The sequence below is a fragment of the Chroicocephalus ridibundus genome, chromosome 9, assembly GCF_963924245.1.
Source record: "Chroicocephalus ridibundus chromosome 9, bChrRid1.1, whole genome shotgun sequence".
NCBI classification, from domain to species: domain Eukaryota; kingdom Metazoa; phylum Chordata; class Aves; order Charadriiformes; family Laridae; genus Chroicocephalus; species Chroicocephalus ridibundus.
Genome location: NC_086292.1, coordinates 11928085 through 11947925, shown reverse-complemented (window position 1 = coordinate 11947925; position 19841 = coordinate 11928085). Strand labels below are relative to the sequence as shown.

Sequence of the window (19841 nt, the reverse complement as noted above, 5' to 3'; positions counted from 1 at the left end):
TGTTTACAATGTATGCCAAGATCTTCAGTTTCTGTCTAACACCGGTTAGAGGTTCTGATCTTACAGAAATTGTGTTATAATGGCCTCAGCCTCATTGCTAGGAAACAATAGATCCCAATTTTTTTATTCCTGCTCTAACTCCTGTGCTGAATAGTGACTGGATACTGTACAGGTTTATGTTATATGGCTGCAGTTAAATGGTCTGATGCATTTTGCTCTGGGTTTCAGGCCAGAAGCATGCATTTTCTACAAGAACATCCCAGCAACACGCTGTAAATATTGAAAGTTAATATATTATGTGTCGATATTTGAAAAAGAAAGTACTTTGACTATTTCATTTTTTAAAAATAAAGGTGCAAACTGATGGTGTGTGGTGTTGTCTTTGTTTACACAATGTATTTGGGATATTCTGGTCGTGTCAGTAAAAAGTACTTCCATACAGCTAAATATGGGCTTCAGAAAGCATTGGTTGATTCAAAAGGGCGGGGGGGGGGGGCAAGGGGTTGTAGCAAGATTTCATTTGACTTCTGATTCACCAAAGTTCATGCATATAACTCTGCAGGTTTCACTGCAGGTGAAAGCACGGCCAGTTTCTGTGTACAGGTTATTACGTTTCATCAGAACAAATGTGAGAGCGAAAAAAGTTCTATTAAACGTCTTTGTGCTCCCGAGAACTGAGTGGGTGAAGTCCAGGGTGGTGGTAGGGGCTGAGGAGCAAAGTGTAAGTACCTGCACATCCTGTAGGGCTGCCTCAAGCAGATGATGATGAATGACTGTGTGTGTCAAAAATATGCACGTGAGAAAAATAAAAAGCCCAGCGCATGCAGCAGAGAGGAGACGGTGAACCGGGGGGGCAGAAGGAGCGTTTAAGGCTAAAGGAAAGGTTGTGTGGTGAAAAACAGATCGGAGCAGCTGGGCAATAACCCAGAGTGAGGGATGAGGCTGGAAGAGCCGTGTCGGGTGGATAAGAAGGAAGCGAGGCCGAAGGGAGGCTCTAGTAGAAACGTGAAGAAAACCAGCCTGGGAGGCGGTATTGATTTAGTGCTGCAGGTCTGTCACGGGGAGTAGGGGAGGGCTTAGCGGAGGCAGCACCAGAGCTGTGGCAGGGTTATCGCTGCTGCAGAGGAGCGGCGTTGCCTTGGCTGGGGAGAAGGCAGAGCAGGGAGGGCCGGGGCAGGGGACACAGAGTCCCTGCCGTGAGCCGGGGCTGCGGCAGCCATGGGAAGGGAGGGCCGGGGGGGTCAGCGCAGAGCAACCGCAGCAGCGAGGGGCTGCAGCCCAGCGTGGCTGGTGATACAGACGTTACCTGGGAAGCCATGCCCACAAAATGCGGCTGCTGCCCTCTAAAAGGATCTGTAGCTCCTCACACCTAAGTCAATACATGAATTCTATATAATTTCTGTATTACTGTTCCCATAACCAAACATCGATTCCTTGTCCCACAGGTGCCATGAGCTGCTTTCTCTCTCTGTTTCCACCTTGTTTAAGCCTAGAGCAATTCCAGGCCCATGGGTACCCAAAAGAAACAACACAAACAACTTTCTGTCTTAATAACTTACATCAGAAACTGAAACAATATTCTCAGCTTAAATAAAATTTTTTTAAAAAGGCATCTTCTAGCCCATTTTATGTATTTTTTGGAAAAACTATGCACTTCTGGAGTCAGCCATAGTCAAACCAGTTACCCTCAGCTCACTGCCCCTCGGAGAGGATGAGCGGCTGCTGCTCTTGTGCCACAGGGTTTGCACATGCAGCGCCAACAGCCTCAGCTTTTACCTGAGGTCAATCGGACATTTCTATTGGAAACAGCCCTTGGGCAAAGTGCTTCCCGTTGCATTTATCCCCACCACCCTGCAATCATCTGCCACGGACCGTTTCCAAACACCCGCTTCCCTGCTCCCAGGAGAGGTCAGGTAAACCAGGAGTTTAGACCCAGCACTTAGCGAGCAAAAGGTCTCTCTGGGGAAGCCTGGGGGCACGCAGGCACTCTGCCAGCACCCAGCAGGTCGGCTGCCTTCGGGGAAGGATGATTTGCCGGAGCACGAAGCCGGAGAGGAATGGCCAGGGAGCAGAGAGCGCAGATGCGCAGTAAGCCCAGAAACCTTTAAAGCACAGAGGAGGAGGGAAAAGTGTGACGGGCACAAGTGACAGCAAAGCAGCCGGTGCTGCGGATGCGGCGCTCCGTGCTGGCGGGGGGCAGTTCAGCGCCTCCATGGCATTTGCTGAATTATGTAACGCTTAAAAAAACAGCTTTTAAATATTTTATTAAAGAGTAAATCATGCTGCATCTGCCACTGTATGGCACTGTATTAAGATAATACCCTTGTTTCGACCAACAAGCAATTCTAACAAGAAGGCACAGAGCAACACATGCACACGCTGTGTAAAATATGTGACTAGTTGGGGGGGGATGGAGCATTTCACCGCAAATGAGATTTGGCCTTCATTTGGCCAGAAACTGAGTAATAAACTGAAATTGTCACAACTTTGCAACAGTATTGCCCAGCGGTCCCTGTTATGATGGGGCTGTTTATTTATTGTATTTATTCCCATTGCTGGGTTAGAAGGAACACGTTGTGTTTCACAGAAAATGCTTTATTGCTTGCACTGTGTGACACATCCCCCCCACACACACCATTTATAGTCGGGGGGGAAGAAAAAAAAAAAAAGGCAAACCTTCCAGCCTTATGAAACGCTGCCTGGAGCAGCATAACCTTGCTGAATCCTGCACTTGCAGCCCATTTAGTTCTGTCACCAGGCACCTCCAGCTTGCCTCGTGAAAACCAGGCAGGATCCAGCATACCAACAGTTAAGTGCTTTAAGAGTGGAGGGTTTTTTTAACACATTGGCGAAGGAAGATACATGCAAAGAAGGATCCAAAGATATGTAAAATTAGTAAAGAATTATTAATTAGGAAAGCTTGACGTGAAAAATATTTTATACTTGAACGGCCAAAGAGAAAAAAAGACATTACACTATTTAGTAGCTGATATTTTTTGATCCTCTCTTAGAAAAATAAAGAAAAAAAAAAAAAACCACCTTAATTCAAAACATTCAGAAACTTAAAACTTCTAAATTTTGAGCTAGAAATTCTACAAAATACACATTTCTGCAAATGTTACAAAAAACTCACGGAGTTGTATTAGCTATCATATAAATCATTCTGTTCTAGAGCATTTACTAGAGGAGACACTGGAAGATACGGTTATGTCACAGTCGGGGAAACATCTTCATGACGGCTGCAGGTGGAAGTCGTGGCCTTCATTTCTCCCTAAGGAAAATAAACCCAAAGGTATGAAAGGATGAACACTGCAAGAAAATGGACAGATGAGAAGGTTCGTACCTACACTAGCAAGGGCGCTGGGGAGGGCAGGTGGCCACTGCTGGTGTAACACTCAGGAAGATTCATATTCAAAATAAATACATTTTCTCATCACATTGACTGGCCCTATCCCTAACGACCACCTGAGCGCCAGCATTTCAATCACACAGTAGCACAGTTAGGGCATATTTTTGGCAATGCCACCCTGCTGTCTACTTCAAGTCAAAGATGTGAAAAGTCTAAGCCCTCCATCCCCACCACCGTGAGGGCTCTGCTCAGCCGCAGCCGAGGCTCCCTCCGCCCCATGAGTACCTGGGGAGTATTTGACTTTTGCATGGTTGATGACCGGGTGCTTCAGGGGCGTTACGATGCCTTGGTCAGGTTTCTGGAAGGCCGAAATGAGGTTGTGCACTTTCCGAAAGAGCCTCCGGTGGACCCCGGGCGCTGTCTGCGAAGCCAAAGGGTGAGAGGTGAGAGGGGATGCTGCGTGCCAAATCTCTGTGCCAGGCACAGAAGCCTTGTCCTCAGAAATGTACACACTTCCCAGGGAAGGAGCCAGCCCTTCGCTTAGACCACCTGATGTGCCAACTTAAAATGAGTCAGTGAACCGTACTGCTCTCCTCCTTCCCCCAGGGCATCGCGGCCTCCCTGCACTAAGAGTGGTTTCCAGAAGTGCAGTGATATAAGACTGGAAGAGGGACAATTTCTTAATCACTACAAGAGAAACCCAGAGCCTGCCGTGCTTATTAGGCAAATTCCCAGGTGATCTTTCACTATTTCTGACCCTGATTTATTGCAGCCTGTGTTTTGACCTCCAGCCTGGGGTTTATGCATGAGATACCTCCAGCCTGGAAATGCCAGTAAGACAATCTATAGATTGTTACCTGGCACTTAGCAGGGAAGGGGAGGCCTTACATCACTAAATTCAGGCATGAACACAGTCTCTTTGCGAGCCTTTCTCTGAGCATTCTATACTGGCCTACGCTGTTGATTGAGTATTCCTGTCTCTCTCGTACAAAGGCAGCAGCAAAATGTTACCTATTTATTAAAAGTGGGAGGTTTTCTATCTTTCTAAGTTAGCGTCTTTTCCAACACTGTGAAATGAAACTGTGTCTGCTTGTAATCAAAAATCCAATGTTTCTGTTGAATCAGGGCAATCTCATAATGACTCCTTCCCACCAAAGCCATGGGAGGACAAGCATAGTCCTGCCAGCATGGTCCCACCCGAGGGACGCTGCTCTCATCCAGCACTTGTGGGCTAAATCCTGCCTCACTGGCACCAGCTGGAGGCCTTGCACTGGCTGGGATTTTACCAGTACTATCTTAATTTCCCTGTCTTGTCCTTGAAATATTGGTGTGACCTGAGTTTCGTCAGAGACTAACCAGCCACAGGGAAGGAAGCAGAGACAGGAAAGCACCAGCTGTGGCCTATCTTGGCCTTGGAGGCACATTTCATGGAGATAAGTTGGATTTAGGCTGCTGTTTCTAACAGCTGAGGCCAGCATGGTCTTAGCGACATTTACTTTACGGTTTCTGTTTGCTTAAAGGAAGGATTGATATCATGGGTCTGTAGCTAGCACCTTTCCCTGCAGAGGATGTATTGAGAGTCCTGGGTCTTCAGGACACCTACACTGTGAAACGACGATAAGGTTTGCCTAAAATACAGCAAGGAAAAGCTCAAGACCCATGTGCCAGAAGCCAGTGAAGATGATGGGGGAAGAGTTGTAGCAGGCCTATATAACACCAGAGAAAAACCTCACTGCAGACACTGATGTTACCTGAGGCCAAAGCAGGCTGCAGCATCGCTTAGGGAATTATCCTCCACAGGTGGAGGTCCCTGGGGGGTCCCAGTGGGGGGTTTGTGTGGCAAGGTTTTGGTAGCTGGGAGGCTACAGGGGTGGCTTCTGTGAGAAGTTTCCAGAAGCTTCCCCCGTGTCCAATAGAGCCAATGCCGGGTGGCTCCAAGACAGACTCACTGCTGGCCAAAGCTGAGCCCATCAGCGACGGTGGTTAAATGCCTCTGGGATAACATAGTTAAGAAGGGAGAGGAAAAAGAACAAAAAAAAACAACTGCACAATTGCAGATGGAGAGAGGGGTGAGAATATGTGAAAGCAACAACTCTGCAGACACCAAGGTCATGAAGAAGGAGAGGGAGGAGGCGCTCCAGGTACCAAAGCAGATATCCACCTGCAGCCCATGGAGGACCCCACACCAAAGCAGGGGGATGCCCGAAGGAGGCTGTGACCCCATGGGAAGCCCACCCTGGAGCAGTCTGTTCCTGAAGGACTGCAACCCATGGAAGGGACCCACGCTGGAGCAGTTCGTGAAGAACTGCAGCCCATGGGAAGGACCCACATTGGAGAAGTTCATGGAGAACTGTCTCCCGTGGGAGGGACCCCACGCTGCAGCGGGGGCAGAGTGTGCGGGGTCCTCCCCCTGAGCAGGAAGGAGCGGCAGAGACAACGTGTGATGACCTGACCGTGACCCCCATTCCCCAACCCCCTGCGCTGCTGTGGGGAGGAGGTAGAGAACTGGGAGTGAAGTTGAGCCTGGGAAGAAGGGAGGGGTGGGGGGAAGGTGTTTCAAGATTCATTTTTATTTCTCATTACCCTACTCTGACTTCTAATTGGCAATAAATTAAATTAATTTTTCCCAAGTCAAGTCTGTTTTGCTTGTGACGGTAATCAGTAAATGATCCCTCCCTGCCCTTATCTCAACCCATGAGCCTCTCATTATATTTTCTCCCCCTGTCCAGCTGAAGATGGGAGTATCAGCATGGCTTTGGTGGGCGCATGGTGTCCAGCCGAGGTCAACCCACCACAGCCGACATCCTTCCTGAGACACCAGTGCTCGCCTTGGCACGCCGAGTGCGCTACCACCCCCACCCAGTCCCGAAACCCCTTCTGCTTGGGCAGCACAAGTCTCCAGGGTGCTCCCGATGCCTTACAGGAAAGAATGAGCAAATTCTTCCCGGGTACCATTCCCAAGGGTGACACTGGTAAATATTTACTCTGCAGTAATGAGAGTCACATTTACTCCCCGATCTGCTTCTGAGTAACCCCAGTCTTGTCTTCCAGAGCACTGCAACCACTTCTATTATAATAATGGCCAAGGAATTATGCCTGTCTAGGAATTATTTAATGTTTGTAATCAGTGTTCATTAACGTGCAAATAGAAAGCTAATTATAAATTAATACACAGAGTACATCCAAAGAACAAGCCCTTCATAAAAGAAACACAGGTTAGTATTCCAATTCCACCAACCCAAATAGTTGTCTGTACCGTCACTGGTGTCATTCTACACTTGAATTACCAGCTTCCTATCAGATGGGTGAAAATAAATTTTGTATCAAGTTTTGGCTACCCTATATAGTTTTTGCAGTAATGATGAATTAATCTGGAGATAAATTAACTTTAAAACACTGTAGATGATTGAAAATAATTTCCTTAAATATTCTGGCATTAATGGTATGTGGGATAGAAGGGAACTGATTGTGCTTGTCAAATTATAAAAACGCAGTTTTTTGCCACATAAAATGATGCAAAATAATGCACTATTGCATTATGCAACAGCTGAAATGTAACAGGGAATTAATTTATGAGTTCAAGACTGTCAGAAGTGGCACCATGACATCTTAGTGATGGGCGCACTCAAGATCGATTACCTTCGATGAAAATCAGACTATGCAGAAACATGAATAATTTGAATATATTTATTTCATTAAATCAATACGAACATCAAACAGGATGCAGAAATTTTCAGAAGCGAAAGGAGAGATACACACCTCAGCACTCCAGGACCCAGTTTCTGTCTTGGACACTCTGTAGGTATAAACGTAACCCTGATGCCTGTGGGAAAAAAATCAACAGGTATTTATTGCTCATTTCTACAGTCAGGTTTCACAAGAGGTACACTCAGTGACGTGGGAGTCAGTTCATCTGCTAACCTTTCCTTAAAAATAAATTCACCCATAAAAGCTCTAAGTAAATAAAAAAAAAAAAACTTAAATGCAGGTCAGAAGCAGTGTTCAACCTTCTGGGTTCTTTGGCTGAGAGGGATTGGTCTGAGTTTAGAAATATTCAGTTATTCTAGGTTAAGTGACGTTACTTTCATTCCTGCCTCAGCATTTTTTTAATTTTTTTTTTTTTCAGTGACCTCCTTTTACTGACACACACCAGACATACTTTCCCTGGAAAAAGAGAAGGTGTATTATTGGCAAATAGCATTACCGTATTGTGATTGATTTAAATGCAGATGTTCCCAGAAGCAATAGCATGAGTGTAATTCATTTGGAAAGCTAGACCCACAAAAGCGAGGTAAATTACTCTTTTCCTTGCCTGAACATTCCTAATTCTCAAATACGGATAAAGGAGACTTATAAGAGTGTGGGATTTTCCTTCTTTTTAAATCTAATTCGAGTCTTTCAAGAATAAGAACTCATACGCTAACAACAGAAGACACACTTGTGTCCAGAGTCAGTCTTGTTTCTCTTACAAATCCAACACGACGAATTATTTACATGGTAGATTATTACACCAATATCCAAAAATTTAACTCAGAAGCAGAGACAATTGATAGCAGTTCCCTGGGTGCAACATTAGTTTAGATGGTATGAGATAAGAAAGATTCTATTTCATACTACAGAAATTTACATGAATACACAGCGGGATTTTAGGGACCATTCCCTATTTCAGCATCAATTCCTAGTCTTGAGAAAGCAGAAAAATACTCTATTTCTTTCAAATTATACACGGTATTATAGTAGTTACTATAAAATAGCAGAAACCATCAATGCCACAGATACTGTATGATTGCAATTACTTACGCTCTGTGTCATGGTTCCTGGATAAATTCTTGTTAAAAAGTCATTACAGCAACCTCTGCAAAGCGGTGTCTGATATAATTTACACAAGCAGGAAGTTGTTAACAGTTGTCACACTGCCACAACCCCACAAAGTGGGAGCAAAAATGCCTGTCATGATTTGTGAGCTCTCCCCACCACCACTCGACTCCCACAGTGATTAAATATTGAGGCGGAAGACACAGAGCCGTTCCCTCCCGTCAGGGCTGCTGCGGAGACAAACTCCTTGTGCAGCAGCCGAGACACTGCCCTCCTCCTCGTGAGTGGGGACACGCCTGACACAGCCCCACGATCCCACCACAGCATCATCCACTTCTGTGTGTTAACCAAGGGACTGTTTTCCCCAGAGACATGACTTTCCACCTGGCACCAGATGGACATGAAAAGTGGCCGGCCATGCTCACCTCATGGAAACCAAAGGAGGAAAACAGCCACCACTACCCCACTTCTTCCTCCAGCAACCTCAACTGCTGCAATCCATCAGGGATTTGGGCAGGCCCAGAAAGGGTCCTTGGGAAGAGGTCTGAGCTGTGGCTGCGGGAGGAGGGAAGGACAACACTGTTCTCCTACCCATGCCGTGGCACTGCAGTCACTGGTGTTTGAGGCCACAGCTCAAGCCTGGTTGCTTAAAAGCCCATCCCTCTAACCCACTACATATCTCCACGTTCAGGGAATCCAATGTCTTCCACTAGGGCCCTTAGACAATCTTGTACCATCACTTCCTTTCTTAAAACCTCTGAGAGCTTTTCATGAGTAGCTGATGTTCACATTAACCTTTTCTTTTTAGAAATCACAAGGGGCTTTCCTGCACCTACGTATTTAGCAGGCCAGCCAATATATGTCTACTGAAACTAGGGTTTTACAGGCCATAGTGTACTGGGAAACACCAGAGAGATTCTGGCATTTTGTCCCATCTCTTCGAAGTGGGTATTTGACCATCTCTACAGTGATTTTTTTCAAGCCTCAAAACCAACAGAATGAGTATGTAAAAATCTAAAGCTCACTCTCTTGCCTCCTGTTTTTAATAATACACTGTGCATATTACTTGTGCTTGTCCTTGGTTGTCCCAAAGCATTCTAACTGCTTCAGTCTCTTTAAAATCTGATTTTTCCACAAATGGCTCAGTTGTCCGGAAAGCTACCATCTGTTGTTTCTTTCATCTTTTTCTCTTCCTAAGAGATTGCATGACTTGAAGTGGTTGGGGGGCTGGGGTGCTGCCCTGAATGTCTGATGGCTTTCAGCACTCTGCCAGAAGGGTTTACTAAGCTGGACAAATTGAAAAATAGAGGTCAGATAAAGTAATATTCAGGACCAAAGCAGGGTGAGGTATAACCTATCCTGTATTTTTCAAAAAAATCCCACTGTGAAATATTTCTACCAGTCCAGAGGAAGCACAAAGGATAGCTCAGATTAAAACCCCACAAGATACAGAAAAAGGAACAAGAATTTGGAAATATGGAGGCTTTGAGCACAGCATGGAGAATGGGAGGAGTATGACATTGCTATCACAGCCTTGCAAGGAACAAGTGAGCTCTCCACTCACCTGGCAAATGTGCGTTTTTTTCCCAGAGGAGAAAAGACTGAAAGGCCTGAAGGGGTTCACTGTGCTTAAGCTGAAAACCACAACATCATCATCTGTTGGTGGCTCTGAAGCCATCAGTAAACACAGCCACTCTGTAGATGGGAGATGGCCCAGAACCACCACCTTCAATGGAAATGCACAAAAGGAAGGAGGAGGCATTTGGTAAGAAGGTGAGCAGCTAGATCTTCCCATCTAACTACTTTCCATTGGGATCTTTGTTTCCACAAAATTAGTTACAACTCTTCTGATAAGTACTCTTCTAACGAATATGATCTTATCAAAACTTTCTGTTAAGCAGCAGGAACTTACTTCATTACCACTTCAAAGTGCTTTTTACCTTCCACGCATGAGTGACATAAGTTTGATGAGCCAAGTTCTCTTTACTGCTACATGGGCACGGCCTCCCGTGAGAAAGGCTTCTATGATTTAAACTACCCAACATTAACTGAGATCAGTGTGGGGTGACGGAAGATCAAGGTGTTTTCCTTAAAACAAAACTTAAATACAAAAATTAAAATTGATATTGTATAGAACATGACCTTCCAAAGAGCAAAACGTGTAACACCAGGCAAAAGCAGGTGGAAAAGAGCGTTTACTGGAGCTTAATTCTCAGGAGACGATAAATTCCCCAGCCACCATGAGGGGACAGCTCAGTTTTCTACACTTTACTCAATTCATGGCAGAAAAAAGCTGCAAGTGTGACATGATGTCACACAATATGTGATGTGGCCACATAGCTAAAACCAAGACCCAAACACCATGTGGCCAGGGCACAGTGCTAGTTAGTCACTTGGGGCCTCCCACACAGCTTACGCTTTGAAGCCATTACCTGGTGAGATGCAGGCCAAGTCCACCTCTCAGTGACCTGAACTCCTCTCTCTGCTGGACAAAATCAACAGGAGATGGACACACGTCACTGAGAGAAGGATTTCTGAGAGCCCTTACTGTGACACTGGTGTACCACCATAGCTTGGAGGAGGACCAGCTCTTGACACCCAGGCAAAGACCCAATGAAGGGCTCCTACATGCCTTCATCTGGTCCGAGGACAGCCACAAGCCTCACTCACAATTGCAAAGCTCGTCTTTCATGCCAGTGAAGCTCAAAGGACGGGAGCGATCATGAATTAACAGCTTGATGAACGAGGCCCTATAAATTTTTGATCAAAGGCAAAAAATGCCAAAATGCTGATAAGGGGAAACAGAAACCAGCTGTTGCTGTAAGGACAATATTGGATAGCACTTACAAAAGAGTGGCTTGGTCACCACTGAGGATATTTTTATGTCAAATCACTTATTTTTTCATCTCCATAACAAAGGATATGTTATACCAGCTGGGAACTGCACTAGCGCTGTCTCTGTTGCAATACTACCACTGGGAAAACTTTGTCAAAGGAAAATCTGAAAAGTTGGTATTATAGGAAACAGTCCACTTGATATCGTAGGCTTTTTTCTTTATAGCTAGATAATTCCTCCCAAAGAGCTACAAAGGCATTATTCACAGATGACATACTGAGACAGCATCTGTCTACCTGTCCTCTCCACTCCTCCTTTTCAACTGTGATCAGACTTGTTAAAGCTGCATTTACTTTAACAGGTGAATAATTACAATCTTCTGCACCATTGAAATAGCCAGAGGATATTAGCCGCATGCTGCAGATTAAAATTAACCATGACATTTCAGCTGCATGGTGTATTTTAAAATCATTTCCAAATGTTTTGTATCTCATTTGGGAAATTTTATTAAACTAATTTGTATTCATTTCTGGGTCCAAAATGGAACAAATAAAAAGGGAGAAGACAGAGAGACAGGGGAAAGCCATGTCAGCAATAAATGACATCAGTTTCTTCCTCTTTACTTTTGATGTCTTTGCATTATATCAATCAGCGTTTCTTACCTGGCATATTTGCATCCTGACCTTACCTTGGAATTTCACTTTACAATATTGCTTAAGAACCAGAGAGTGGTGTGGCCTACAAACAGGGGTCCTGAGCATTGTATATTGCCCATACTCAGTTTCTTATAACTTGCCACATTTCAGCCTTTCAGACTGAAATTTTGCTTCATAGGTTTATTGCCTCAACCTTATTTAGGAATGGAGAATGCAGACGTGCCAGAAAAGGGGACATGTTAGGCAAAACAATACTTTTCCCACATTAAAAAAAAATAATCTTCCAATTGTTGGGAGTTTTGCCCAGTTTTTAGAGTAAGATGTAAGATCTGTTTGAAGGAAGATATATCTCTTGCAGTTTCCGAGAGAAAGCAGTGGTAGCCATCTAGGCTGCAGGAGAGGCACTCCCTAAGGGTTGTTAGCAGCTGTAGCTGCACCGTGCCTGGGCTGGCTGTACATGGGCACCCAGCTAAGCAGCCTCCACCATCTCAAGTCGCAAGAGATGTATGTATGCTGCCTGGCCTACCTTAGCAGGGAAAAAAACAGAAGGTAATTTAGATTGGGCGTCTTGGAAAGGAAGATTGGGACTGAGTGGGGTAGATGTGGAAGGAAAGAAAAGGGGACCCATGTCTATGTAAGGAAACAGCAATGAAAACTGAACCCCTGGGAGAGAGTAAGGCTAAAGGAGTAAGAAAGGGGATATACAGAGGTGAAGCATGAGGGGGCCTGAACTGGGAGCAGCAAAAATGCTGGAGGGGTGAAAAAGCAGGGAGTAGAAGATGGATGCCTTGGAAGCAGAAGATGTATGAAACAAGGAAATAGCCCTCAGCGATGCAAGCGAAGTCGGCAGGCTGTACAGAATAACCCTGCGTAGTCTTAAAATGCTTTCCCACGCCCCTCACGCAGGGAACCCAAAGCTAAAGGATACTGCAGACCTGAGCCGCCTTTGTCACAGCTTCTCTCTTGTGAAATGGAATTAACAAAGTCTTCATCTCACAAACTGAGATAATGCTTAGAAACCATTTAATACTATGGAGATGAGTACTACTAATGCTATGGAGATGAGCACTACAGGAGAGCTCACGGGGAGCTCAGTACTTTTGGAGTGGGTGGGGTCAATGGCACTCAGTAGATGCAGCCACTTCTGCCTTACCTGGAGGTGTCTGATGCATGTTGTGGATCAGGTTCTGAAAGCCTGGTCAGAGGGACCAACCTCAGTCAGCATCCCAGTGGGCAACCCTAGACTGGGAATGTGGGCAATGGCATGGGCACCACAGTGGCTGCAGAGGTGGGAGATGGCTACCACAGAGCCAAAAGTCATGAGGTCAGGAGAATCCACAGCAGTGCCTGGGAGCCTGCATGTCCCACACGTGTGGTCACCAAGGTACCCCCTGCCCAGGGTACCCCTGAGCTGCATGGCCTACCCCATGAGACAGAAGTGATACCTGCCAAAGTTATTAAATGGTCAATTCAGCCGTCTCCTTAAACTTCTTTCTTTTTCTTTCTTTTTCCTTTTTAATTTTTATATTTCTACTTGTTTTATTAATCATGGAAAGGCCAAAAAGTCCTGTTAGTTCATGTAGGAGAAAAACCTATTTAAGCTTGCAGCTCCTCACTCTGTCCTGGAATTTGCATTTTCTGGTTGACAAGCATCCTGGTTCCTGCCTTATTTAGGTCTCAGACATACAATCAAGGTACAGGAACTTAGCAATTACCACCCATCAGCTAACCCAAGCTGAACAAATAACATTCACATTGAGATGATGCACAAGATACAAGCTCTATATCAGCAAGAGTGAATAAAATAGTTTAAATCAGTGTTTACAACATCTGAAAAGCCCAACAGAGTTACTGCAGCTTAACTCACAGCAGCTCTCTATACACACCCACTTGAGTTTACAATTCTGTCACTGATACCTCTACCAACACTTCTTGTGGCAAAAATTTACCCTTGATACCAAATCACTAACTACTATTAGCTTGCAGTAATGCTGTGGCATTATAAAGTAAATGCATTATCTTGATTTTCTCTTCTGAAATTAACAGAAGCTTGAAAGAGCAAGTTAAATCTTGTGAAATGTCTCAAATTTATGCACAGATTTCCGTGGAAGATTGTGAGCATCTTCACGACTTGAACACTCCTAACCATCAGTAAAAATTACGCTGATTTACCTAAAGAGCAAGTGTGTAGGCTTTCCGAGCAGGGTTTGAGGCAATGCCTCAAAGAGGAATTTCTTAAAATTTGGAAATAAAATGAGAATTTATTCAAATCTGAGATGCTAAATAGAAGGAAATTACTTTACGGTGGGGCAGTAACTAAGCTTCGTGAATTACTATGTCCTCCAGAATAGTACCTCATAAAGGCAAAAACTCATGAAATAAGGTTATCATCTGGTAAAATTTCTTTCATCACTTTAAGCAGAATTCACAAGATCTGCAATAGATAAACCACTGTCAATAGCCCTGTAAATGTTAATGTTTCATGTTTCTATGGAACATTTCTGGGTTTGGGAGTAATTCAGTGTAGCTCATTTTCACATTTCCAGTTTCTCTCAGGGCAAGGTAGGCATGAGCTGACCATAAAATCCCTGAACCTGAAATCACTGCTTCAACTAAATCCTCAAAACTCAAGCCCACAAAACCAAGGTAGAGCTAATCTAGGTTCTGTTAGCTAACAATTGTACCCATTCTGTCATTTACAGATTCGTTATCCTAGCGGTTACTAACTCTTCAGGCAGTCTACCTTTCTAAAATCTTTCCAAGAAAAGCCATTGGAATATCTGAAGGCCATTAGCCAAGTTATTCTCAGCAAAGACGAAGCTCACTCTGATTAGCAGGGACCTGAAATACTCACCTCAGTAGAGTTTACCGTTGTGCTGTAGAAGACTTTTTTCAAAGCTGAAAATAGTGCGTGATATTTACAACGGCAACCTTGAATTGAGGGGCTCCTCCTCAGAGAGAAGCTTTTGTTCCAAATTACACTTTAAATGATGATGATTATTATGTGTAGTGTTATAATAAATGCAATTATTCTGCCATTTCCATCAAAAATATTACACGGGAAACAAAAGAAATGCTAAGCTGAAGCTGGCTCGTGATCCTGTATTACACCTTAATGCTGCACAGCTGATACATCTGCCGCATCAGAAAGTTTCGGCACGTTGCCTGAACTTGTGCGCTGTGCTTATAGTGACAGAACAAATAGCACACGTAAAATCTGATAGAACTGCAGCCTATCCCTGTCGCCATTACTGTTGTTTCAAGAGCTTTAAACAGCTTTCTATTCCAGCTTTTGATTACTCTCCACAAATTGAATGTAGCACAGTACATGAATGGCTGGTTTCAAACAAATAATCTGAACATACAGTTTGACAAGTATGTCATGTTTAGCTTATTTAAAGGTCTGAAACAACTACTAACATTCCAAGTATTTTCAAGTATATGAATTTTAAGACCCAAACTACAAATGCTTTATCTTTGCCAATTCAGGCATGGGCTGCTTGTTTTTGCATGTGTGCTCATATATCTGTAAAGGAAAGCGGTGCTTTTGGCATCCTCAGGCAGTTTATTTATGCATTTTTCAGGCGCATTTTAAGAGGCTGCTCCTCAAACTAGCCACCGTTACTGTGTCCTGTGTCCCCCATCGACTTCATTAGGAACAGTGTGCACAGAGGATTTCTGAGGGTGGTAAAAACGTCAAAAGGGGTATTGAGCAAAGAGGAAACCAGACAGGTAAAGGAAGCTCCCTGGAATGATCAGGTTTTGATACTAAAACCTTGGTGCACTGCATGCAGTGTCTAATATGTTTACAGGTGAAACGTGTACGTTTTTTAAAGCGTATGCATTCCTTCTAGCCCAGTTTTCAGGAACAGCAAAAATCTTCTTGCTTTTCAGTGCAACTCTGAAAAATTTCCAGGAAAAGATTGTGCTCCTCTGTTGACACATTCAAAACATGATGAACAACACCCTTAAAGTCTATATTATCAATTTAATAATGGTATTCATACAATGAAGACCTTGGGAGCATCTGGTATTTAATAACTTTACCAAAAATCTGTGGGCAGCACCTCTGTTTGCATGAGCCCCAGGGGACACTGTTGCAAATCAAAACCTTTCTACTCTTCCATGCATAGTTTAATTGTGGTCTTAAAATGTTTATGAAAGTGGGTTCTTTGTGCTTTGCTACAGCCACACCAAAAAAACATTCTCTCTTTGAAGGCTTGCAGGCATGCCATGTGCACACCGTGGCTTCGGACAGCAGAAAGCAGCATTCAAGGAAGATAAAGCAATACTTCAGGAGAAACAAAGAAGAGAGAAAGCAGTTTTCTAACCAAACGCTCCAACAACTGGGGCCTGTCTGCCGCAGTTACCCATCAGTGTAGGTCAGGTTTTATGCTACTACCTGTCTCTTTTATGCTTGCCCTGTAAAATCCCTGTCGGTTGCAAGGGATTTGTGAAGTCTTTGACTCTTCTCCTTTTTAAAGGTCAGGGCTCCACTTTTTAATTGGAAAAGCAAAAGGTGAATCAGCCTGACCATGAACACTGCTGCCCTTCTTACGTGCCTTAGGAGGCTCAAAGACTGGCAAAATATGTTAGGGCTTTTAGGAGGTACTGGGGGGTAAAACAAAACAAAACAAAACAAAAAACAAACAAACAAGAAAAAAAAACAACAAAAAAAACCAAAACAAAGCAAAAGAAAAAACTAAGAAGGCTTGGATCTGGGAAGCTGGTGGGTTTTAGGTTTGTTTCGTCTTACTTCTTCGGGAAGTGCAGGGGGAGGGGAAAGAAGACAGACTGAACAAGTTTTGGTTTTGGAAAACTGGACCGCTTTTCTTTTTTTGGGTTCTAAGAGGAATAGAAACATCACTGGCAGTATGAAACAGTTTCTTTTCTGTTAGAAATTGTCATTGGAAAAAAGTAAAATTTTTTGTTTAGCTCTGATAATTATTGCAACATATCTAATGGCTGACCGACTTTGTTTCTCGTGTTTCAAAGATCACTTCAGTACTGCCAGTAAATTCATGTTTTGCCTAATCTTGATACATCTAGGTACTCCTACAGTGATCAGCATGGATTCTGCACCAAAATGTACATTTCTGAATGAGTTTGTTATTCCTAATAATTTCCATTATTTATTTAGAAGGAAGCATTAAAAAAGCCGAGAAGTACTTTTTCTTTTATTTTCTGAATCTTAGACAGTGAATACAGCAACTGCATGTTTCCTTCTTAGTTTTTACCAAAGCTCTCATGCACATATATGCTTGCCACCTGTTTCATCTCTGTCTAATGATGTTTAGACTGGAATTTGGGGAGGTTGTGTCCATTGGTTTATTTTGCCAAAGCCAGTCTCAGCATCCTCCACTGAATACATATCTACATTTCTCATGCCTTCGCTACTTGCTCCTACAATCTCTCCACTAAAGTGGTCTGCTTTGGTAAACTTTTGCCTATCACAGCATTTCTCTAGTTTATGGCCCACTTTTCTTTAAACTGCCATTGCTATCTTCAGTGTGAGACCATTTCCTCGTATCTTTATGATAACTGTCTTCAAAGTTATTGTTTGATATGTTGTTTACTGTATCTGCTATTTCTTACATAATGTTCTGAATTGAAATATTAAGAAGTATTGGAACCAGTGCTTAGCTCTAGCATTTTTCAGCCACCTTTCTGTCTATACCAGATCGTACTCATCATAATATTTTTCATTTAATTTTTTATCTGGATTTATCCAAGGTGCTAAGGAAAATTTCCCTTATAAAAAATGTATTGAGGATCTATATTCTATAAGAAGCCTGCATAACATTCACCAGTAATATTTTTTGCTTTTACCCCTTTGCTTATCATATATATGTTTGAATGCAACATAACATGAAGACATGAATTTCCAGAAATAATTTCCAGAAATAATTAGATAGGGTTCTGCTTCTTACTGAATTCTCTTCTTTTCCTCCAAAGATTGCAGAGCTTCAGAGTTAGCAGTCCTTTCTGTTCTTCCTATTTTCATCGTAATACTTCTATTTCATTCATGAAATTTCTTCCAAAGGACATAAATTACCACTAATACAGCAAAAAATCCTAACTGATTGTGTGCAGATGAAAGACCTTGTTACATACCTACACCCTGATTTAGACTAATGGTGGACTAATTTTAGGGTTCTCTGCTTTATTCAGCATTGTAACGTTCTGCCTGACCCTTTCTCTGGTGCCTTAGTGTTTCACCTGCACTGAATGACTTCTGAATGTTAAGGAGATACATCACCATTTCCTCTGATGGTTATTTAAAAGAGATTCTGCTTTTATTGCCTGTTCCCATCACAGGAATCATAGCACTCCCTACCTCTTGCTATGTCTATTCCATTTTCATTTAACAGAAGATGCTTCCTATTTCCCATTTTTCAGCCAGCTGTGAAGGTATTTGTTAGCAGTAGCACCTATCTTGGTTCACCTTCTGATTTCATGAGAGAAGAAAAAATACATCTTCTGCCGCAAAGATCTTCCCTGAAAAGAAGGCTGTGTATTTCTGGATTGCCTATAACCTTCTTGACTGCCTCCATTTACTGGTCTACCACAGAGGAACACTAATGCTTACCCAGGGCTTAATTACTTATTGTTGAAAAAGTATTCAAGACATTTGGGGAAAACCTGACTTAGGACTCTTCTCCTTCTTTTGGTTGTTTTTTTTTGTTTGGTTGGTTGGTTGGGGTTTTTTGCCAGGTACCTAAGTGCCTTCTGTTAGCTAATTTCTTGCTGGCCCTAAAACAGCTTTATCTTATATTCCTTCTCCTACCAAAGTAAGGCGCAAGTGCCTGTTTAGCCTTGGTAGACTCATCTTTGTTCTTTCAATGCAATGGTACTTCATTGTACAGCATTATCTTTCAGGATTTCCAAGACTTCTGCTTTTGTCAAAAGTAGGGTAATTAAATTGCCTCACTAAAACAAGGTCCTATGACTATAAAGTCCCCCAGCTCTCTCAGGGAAACCTCTCTACCCTCTCTCTGACAGACCATGCCGTCAGATCATCCTTTTCACCCTATTTGATGAAACATTAACACTTATTTCGTTACCCATCAGTATTTCACGAAATTTACACGTAGTTTACTGCAAGCTTGATGGCTTGTGGGACACACAGCCTGACCAAGAACATTTCAAAGCAAAGGCACATTCTGGATGACAGAGATCCACACTACCCTTCCCGATGACAGGTGACGCTGGGGATGTTGCTAAGCACACCCATGAGCGCACTACCGAAGCAGAAGACAGTGAGCAGAAAGCAAGAGGATTACCCAGCACAAAGAGGCAGCGCACGCCATCCCGAGTCAAGTTGCCTGGCTCTTCTCGTTGGCACCTCACTCGTCCTTCCTACATGCTCCAGACCTGTTTTCTCTTTTTGTTTTATGCCCATAAGAAGTGTGGGCTCTGCAAAGCAGTCATGCAAAGAAAATCTGCTCCTCTGCACAAAGGACCCCACAGCCCTTATGCACCCATCTGCCTTAAGTCAAGGTGATGGAGCCAAAAGCCTCATACGTGTTTGCAAACGGTAACATTAGGAGATATTTTGTCACCGTTACATCGGAACACCCCATACTGTGGATGCCAAGGTTGGTGGAAATCAGCTACCACCTGAGCAACCCTTCCCGGCACCCCGCTCCCAGCCCCGCTGCCCTCGGCTGCCCCGCACCCGGGGAGGCGATGTCAGCCACGCGGGGCTGGCCGCACTCACAGCACACAGAGGCAGTAGACTCCTGGGATGCTCTCGCTGTCTCGCAGCAGGTAGCTGCCATCGGTGCCCGCCGCCAGCAGCAGCTTCTCCCCAGCCTCGCGGGTGATGCCCCCGTGGTAGATGGGCAGCGCGTCCATGCTGGGGCTGTCTTCTGCCGCGGGCAGCTCTCCCTGTGCACAGCACTGCCTCTGGCTGCTCCTCAGCTGTGTGCTCCCCTCAGCATCTCCGTCTCGGTGGCAGATGTAAACAGGATGTGTTCACACCTCTGAAGCCTCCGCACGGGGCGAGACAGCGCTGAGGGAAGAGTGAGGAACGAGCACAGCTCTTTTGTGGCTGTTTTCCTTTGCCCCTTTTTGTTTTCCTTTTCACAGGCTGTAACATCCTCACAGCATCACACAGGGGTGTCATTTCACAGCCCACCCTCGCCCATGTGGCTCCCCAGGGGGGATGTGACGTGGTGAAGTG

The 19841-nt window shown here is 44.0% G+C and overlaps 1 protein-coding gene across 1 annotated transcript; it reads right to left on the bottom strand.

Moving 5' to 3' along the window:
* Nucleotides 1-3039: 3039 nt before the first annotated feature.
* SH2D1A (SH2 domain containing 1A) lies at nt 3040-19600 on the bottom strand. The gene is made up of 4 exons (XM_063346710.1): nt 19377-19600; nt 7109-7172; nt 3635-3770; nt 3040-3271 (listed from the first exon to the last, which is right to left on the bottom strand). Exons 1-4 carry the CDS (start codon nt 19511-19513, stop codon nt 3231-3233), a joined length of 378 nt encoding a protein of 125 aa, XP_063202780.1. The 5' UTR covers nt 19514-19600; the 3' UTR covers nt 3040-3230.
* Between the last annotated feature and the right edge of the window lie 241 nt (nt 19601-19841).

Bases quoted from the DNA above. Each gene is read 5' to 3' on its own strand.
- SH2D1A (XM_063346710.1), bottom strand. From the start codon at position 19,513: ATGGACGCGCTGCCCATCTACCACGGGGGCATCACCCGCGAGGCTGGG. The intron at 7,173-19,376 runs GTGAGTGCGGCC...TTTTTCCCACAG, and splicing joins GTCTACTGCCTCTGTGTGCT to GCATCAGGGTTACGTTTATA. The intron at 3,272-3,634 runs GTACTCATGGGG...TATTTTCCTTAG, and splicing joins AAAAGTCAAATACTCCCCAG to GGAGAAATGAAGGCCACGAC.